The sequence below is a fragment of the Saccostrea cucullata genome, unplaced genomic scaffold, assembly GCF_032062105.1.
Source record: "Saccostrea cucullata isolate Sc308-1 unplaced genomic scaffold, CSIRO_AGI_Scuc_v1 ctg17938, whole genome shotgun sequence".
In the NCBI taxonomy this organism is placed as follows: Eukaryota; Metazoa; Mollusca; class Bivalvia; order Ostreida; family Ostreidae; genus Saccostrea; species Saccostrea cuccullata.
Window position 1 is genome coordinate 3,607 of NW_026933971.1, and position 6,842 is coordinate 10,448.

The window sequence follows — 6,842 nt, forward strand, 5'->3', positions numbered from 1 at the left end:
AGAACAGCAAAAACGTGACGAGGCAAAATTGTAATTTACTAACTTTTACTTTATAGTAGTTACAGTAATAAATAGAGCCGAAATAAAATTTAATTAAATAAACATTGCTAAAATGAAATGAATTTTTCGCTCCATTTAAAAGATATCAGTTTCTAAATACATTAATTAAAAAAAGCAAAAAAACATGACGTTGGAAGACTATTGAACATGCAATAAAATTGTACTTTAAACTTTATTTCTATTTTTAAACCAGGATCTGTAAGTAAAATTCTTTGCATTTGTATTAAATGGAAAAACAATTTTGAGTGGTAGCGTTTGAAAAGTTGTCTGCAAAGAAACAGGTTAAAGTTAAAAATATTGTCGAAAGATGAACGTCATTGAACGTGATGTGTGCTTCACTGTTGCAGAATTAAAGGTTACATGGTAAATTAAAGAATTTGAAAACAATGACATTCTTATCAAAGCTATATTTGTACAATTGTTCGCAAACTAGGTGTTAAGTGTTTTGGATATGTTTTTTTGAATGGAGAAGACTAAAAACAGTGTTTGAAATTAAGAAAATTGTATAATTTTGACAAACTTTCTGAACGTTGTCTTTGACGTTACAATGTTGGTTAACGTGTTACACACATGTTGGTTTAAATTTTGAATAACATGAGTTCTATTTTCAAATGGAATGAAACTTCACACTTCGACAAAATTTTTTTTTACGAAAATGTGTTGATCTATAATCTTGTAATTATTATATGACGATGAGAAGCATTGAATTTTTTAATGACCCAATATAAAAGAATTATATATATACAATTGTCTGGTATAAAAGAAAAATACTAACAGCATTGGTGGTAAAACATAATTGATTGCAGATTGATTCTAAATATAGGGAAGTACATTTGAAAATGCACGAGGAATTCGGATAAGTTCTCTCAAGTCCCTTATGAACACCAAGTCAAGTACAAATATCCCCAAAATGACTCTCCTCCATTACTTGGTGGAGACATCGGAACAAAGGAACCAGGGTGCTTTGGAATTTGTAAAAATCTTGCAGGAACCTTTAGAAAACGCGTCAAGGTATTCAATATGCTTATAACTACCACGAGACATTTTTGTTAGTTTTCCAATATTTTGGTATCATCGATTTGCAAAAAAAAAAAATCTATAAATCCAGGCAGTGGATAATTTAAGTTGTTTCCTCAAGACACTATAAGAAATATCTGAAGAATAACATTTTTAGAGCATATTAATGTTTTGAAAGGTTTCCGATGAATGGTGTAACTGACGAATTTAATCAGCTCAGGGGAATGGTTAAGAGACTTAAACAAAAATGTGAACAAACGGATGATGAAGTGAAAACACAGTTTACTGATTTCTTGGAGGTAAGAATCAGGATAAGCTAGTCTCTAACCAGCTATAAGTGTAAAATATTTAAAATTGTTTATAAACTGGAGGAAATAAGAAATATCATGTGATCTTGGCTTAATAATAACAAGAACAATCAAAAAGCAAAATTTTAGAATCAATAGGTCATTTTTTTTTTCGTTTATTCAACTTGTTAGTTACTTAAAGATATTTATTTTGAATATTTGTAATTCTGAAAAAAGAAAATAAAAATGAAAATATTGTATGTACGTATCCTCTTTCTTTCCTATAAAGAATACCGGTAATATCTATAAATTGAAATAACGAAAATGACATCATTCACCAATATTGATAGAAAGCTGATGCTCAAATGGATGAGTCAGATGACATAACAGAGAGAATGCATGAACAATCTACTCGTCTAGCTCAATATTTTTGCGAGAATGAAAAGAACTTCAACCCGGACGAATTTTTAGATGCTTTTAAGCACTTCTGCGAGAACATTAGAACCTGTCAACTGGTATAAAACACCAATGTTTTATGATTCAATTGAATTAGATTTATTTTTGGCTGATTTCTAGTTTTTATTATTCACTAAGGCTGAAATATTTTCTTTACAAAGTAACTGTCCAAAATACTTTCAGGATATCCAACACAGAAGAGCTAAAGAAGATATGGTCAAAAGACGTAGAAGTAATTGCTTTTGTCTTTCTATGCTTTAAATGTTGGTGATGCTTATATTATTCCCTGGTATAAAAATATTAACCACAAAACATTTTGTTATACTGAATCATTAATATGTAAACGAAAAAGTTGGAGGTTGTCGTTAAAAGTACATTTTGAATGGCTTTCAATTCACCCTTCTATTTTTCTTATTAGGAAGCTTCGAAAAAACAGATTCAATAACCTGTTTTTGTTTGTTGTATACTCTAGAAGGTCTTGCCTTTCGTTAACTGCACTCACAAGCATTTTTTGGTTTTCTTTTAAACATTTTATTTCGGATACAAGCTGGACTTGACTTACGTCAAGCTTATTCAGCTTTCTTTCATAAGTTCAACTGATATTTTGAGAAATCTACAGCGAACAATACGCACAGAAATACAAACACGTAACAAATTGATTGATTCATGTAATACTGTCATGTTGATAATACTAATATTTGATTAGATAGGGTGAATGATTTGTAATGTTGTCTTCAGCAAAAGCAACACACTTTGCGAGTGGTAAACGACGATTAATTCCCCTACGTGTAAATTCTGCGCGTACAGTTCGCTGAAGAATACTCAAAATGCGAGTTGTGGATTTGAAAGGAGTTAAGCAGACTTGGTGTGAATGAATCCTTGTGTTCGATGTAGCTTGGTCGAAAACAAAAATCAGACAAAAAATGTATGAGAGCTCAGATCTATATGAAGAAATTTTCGTTGATAAAGAACTCTCCAAGAATCAAACAAATAATAAAAAGGTCAGTTAATCTTTTTCGATGCTTTCTTATTCAGAAAAAACAGAAGCGAGGAGTTTCTATGCTTTCGAAACTGTAAGACTTGCTACGATTTTTTGTTAGATGACATCCAAAAGCATGAGACATTCAATATGATGATAAATGTGTCTCTTCTGAAGCATCCTCACAATGTCAAGGCTTTGGAGTTTGTGTGGAGTTATGATTGAAATTGACACCCCAAGAAAACTATTGACAACCGACTTTTATAGTGTTGCCCGATACTAAACTTGTTGATAAAATTTTGGGAAATTTCAAATTGTTCAACGCATCTGAGACATTAAGGTTTTATCAGAAATCATGAACGAATGATAATATATATATAATATATATTTTATTAAATTTTGCTAATTTTATATAGGTTCTTGGAATCCCTGTACCAAATCCCAGGACAAGGATGTGAGGGAAAGAGCATCTACCTTGTATTAACAGACAGAATCAAGGACAAAATGTGGCAAAAAAGAAAGTTACATATTTTTTGTGAGCAAATAAACACAGGTATACAAATGAGAAGCCAAATATTGTTTCCAAACGTTTGAGGTACTTCAACATCCTACATTAAGATTGATTGAAATTGGACAAAGAACAAATTACAATTTTGTCAATGTGTGAAAAAATTCATTAACAATTTGTGTTAAAACTTTAGAGAGCATAAGGTCAGATGTTACAAACTTTTGATTAAATATTGCAGATAAAAACTTGAATCATGTTTATGTAAGTAAATCAAACAAGTTTCAACCGTATACTTTTAATTTCTTTTATTCAAAGTCTCACAAAAATGAGATTTTAATTGACAAACATTTATGTTATGAAGGATCGGTAGTGAAAGATACAATTTCGAACATAATAGAAGGTTTATATTTTAGAAATTTATTATTTTCGTCAAATACAACAGAAATAGACCCAAACACATATACCAATCCAGACATCCATTTTTTTGTTTGTATCATCTGGTTATAACTACGGATTGTAATTGCAAACAAGGTCATTAATTCGACCGTAGAATATGAAAAATGTTAACATAATTGTCAAAATTCTTGAATTTGGTAAAATTAATGTGTTTAAAAAAAAAAATAGTTATTTGGAGTTTAAAATACACCACTTCTCAGAAGTAAAAAATTCTCTATATGAACATAATAAATATCACCACTTCTCAAATATTCTATTGTGCAGTACTCCAAAAGAAAAGGATTATATATATGAACATATTAAATATACTGTGACACTGTTTTTGATCACGGTCCTTATATTATCCCCAAGGGTTGATACCATCAGAGTTCTGTTGTTTGCATCAAATATCTAAAACCAGTTAATTTATTGCAAAGCATATTAATAATTGAAAACAGTACAGGATGGCTGTACTTTTCAAAATAAAACTTTCAAAAGAAGCATTTCTTTTTAAAATTGCAGGAATGGTCAACATTTTATCGACATCTTTACGCAATTAAATGAAATAAAAATATAATTTTAGGAAGAACGAAGATTTTTTCAAAGATGGGAGTCGACACAATTCCTCGAATTTTTGTGCCTACTATTTATTGACTTTATTTATTAGTCGACGAATGTTTTTCTAATGTTCTTCAATATTTTTTTTTCATTTATATATTGACATCATGTTGATATACAATCAAAATAAGAATAAGATGACATTCAAAAAATAAAACACTACAATTGCAAGCAATAAAATTTTACGCGGTTCTTGAACTTGTTTACAGTACCTGGATTTGTTTTCTCTGCATAAAGCATTTATCTCATTATTTGCATAAACGTTTGGTTGTATTGTAAACACATGGGTTAACATTTTTATGGGATAAATATCACAGTATATTAATCATAAAAATATCATAATATTGAAATAGAAGATTGTCATATACAGGACAGTTAAGTACAAAATGTTTTTCATTTTAAACCAATATTTTATAAGCATTTTTCCTTAGGGATTATTGGTTTACAATATCTGCCTGTTTCAATGAATGGTGAATGTGCAATGATTCTTAATTTATAAGCTGTGATCTTTCATGTTTTTTAGAGGAAACTTTAAGAAATCCTGCAATTTATCAATATAGCTTAAGATTTACTATAAAAATAAAGTTTTCCCGGGTTAGAAAATAAGATTCTGCTCAATTGTTAAAAGGTCATATGAACAAGAGTTTCATCTAAGTAGAACCTCAAATCCTTCTAGAAAATATTTTAAAAGACCAAGTTTAGTTTTTGTCGAAAATTGAAATCTTACTTTGCCGTGAAATATAACCTCTTCTCAATGCTAACCTTTTGTCCTCTTTGAAAGCTGATACCATTTCTATATTTTGTATTTGAGTTTATATTTCTTAATCTAACGTGATATTTAAACATGGTTTCAAACCATAAATAGTAAATATAAAGTGGATAAGATCCTATTTCAGCATTGACTGCTAAATTTGATGCCTTTTTATGTACACCTAGAATATCTTTGAGAATATGATTTTGAATTTTGTCAATTGGAAAACATTATAATGGACTTAATATCTAATTTAAAGTCTGTGGTCCATATTTTAGATCCATATGTTATGATTTGAACAATCATGGAATTGTATTGTTTAATAATTAAATCCTGAATTAAAAGAGTGTTATTTACAGGTATACGTGATTGATTTCAGTGCATAAGATGCCTTTTTAGCGCTTTGAAAGTTGTTCAGAAGCAAACTTCAGTTTTTCATTTGATGTAAACACAAATCCTATATATATATATATATATTGATCCTGTTATAGACATACAATGATATGCTTAAAATAAAAAATAAAATCCATACATATCTTCACTGATGCTATTTTTAAGAGAAACTCAATGCATTGGTTTTTTTCCATATAAACTTGTAACTGTCAATCTGTACAATATTTTTTTCCCAAAATATTCATCAGACAATGCTGAAGCCCAGATGGTGATTCATAAATTAATACCACGTCATCAGCAGAAAAATGTGATTTACAGGCATTGAATCTAAATATGCTGGTGAAGTGTCCGAATAATATAAATATTCTTTAATAAAAAAAATCATCAGTACATAAATAAATGTAGGAATAAAATTGTCTTACAGGATTTACCCAACGATTTACCCTAGATGATTAACTCATCATGCTGTTATTTTTACAAGAATGCATATAGAGTAAATATTACAGTTTATAAACGTTTCCACCAATACCTTTCTTTAACATTTAACAATTGTAGTTTATTTACATAAATAATGCTGTGTCAAAGGATACAAGGACACACATGCACTCCTGTCAATAAAGTGTTTCTAACATCCGCTATGTTTCTGTTGCAACCAAGAGCAGTGACATTTTGAATATATATTGTAAATCAACTTTTATTCGCGTGCGAAAAATATTCGTGAGTTTCGCGACCTTCTTTTTAGTCGCGAATAATAATCACCGTGAACCGTTAATTTTACTTTGTATTTGTAGAGAATGTTTCCTCGTTTGCGAAAATTAATATTCGCGTCATGATTTCAAACTGGAGAATCGCGAATAAAAGATGACGCGATTAATAGTTGGTGTACAGTAATTCATCACGTGAAATCCCTAGTGTCTTTCTGACATAATTTCTATGTATCAAAAAAATCTGTAATAATTATGACTAAAGGACTTTTTCGAGAAGCACTGACTTTTACAGATGACGTTTTACCTGGACGTTTAAAATGTATCATCTAAGGAGGTACAGTATTGATAATGGATAAGAAAACCTTTCTAATGGTCATAGAAATTGTGTTAGGGGCACTTATATGTAAAGGCCTGTGTTTTAGGGTAGGATGGATGTCGTTTTCTTCAAGGACAACTTATCTGAGCTTTGAATAGCCCGTTATTTTCGTTGAATTAAATGTTGAGCTAAATATTTAAATCCTGAAAGAGCTTCCATATACTTTGTTAGTGTGAGAGTAATTCATCAACTGTAAAAGTCAGCGCTTCTCGTAAAAGTCCTTTAAAAGTAGTCATGATACAGATTTTTACTGAT

The 6,842-nt window shown here is 29.8% G+C and overlaps 1 protein-coding gene across 1 annotated transcript; it reads left to right on the forward strand.

Moving 5' to 3' along the window:
• The first annotated feature begins 850 nt into the window (after nt 1-850).
• Nucleotides 851-3,862, forward strand: LOC134239717 (FH2 domain-containing protein 1-like). Its single transcript, XM_062721873.1, has 5 exons — nt 851-1,071; nt 1,256-1,376; nt 1,715-1,879; nt 2,004-2,052; nt 3,216-3,862. The coding sequence occupies exons 1-5, from the start codon at nt 938-940 to the stop codon at nt 3,281-3,283; spliced, it is 537 nt and encodes a 178-aa protein (XP_062577857.1). The 5' UTR covers nt 851-937; the 3' UTR covers nt 3,284-3,862.
• Nucleotides 3,863-6,842: the final 2,980 nt, after the last annotated feature.

Bases quoted from the DNA above. Each gene is read 5' to 3' on its own strand.
- LOC134239717 (XM_062721873.1), top strand. From the start codon at position 938: ATGAACACCAAGTCAAGTACAAATATCCCCAAAATGACTCTCCTCCAT. The intron at 1,072-1,255 runs GTATTCAATATG...ATGTTTTGAAAG, and splicing joins CCTTTAGAAAACGCGTCAAG to GTTTCCGATGAATGGTGTAA. The intron at 1,880-2,003 runs GTATAAAACACC...AAATACTTTCAG, and splicing joins ACATTAGAACCTGTCAACTG to GATATCCAACACAGAAGAGC.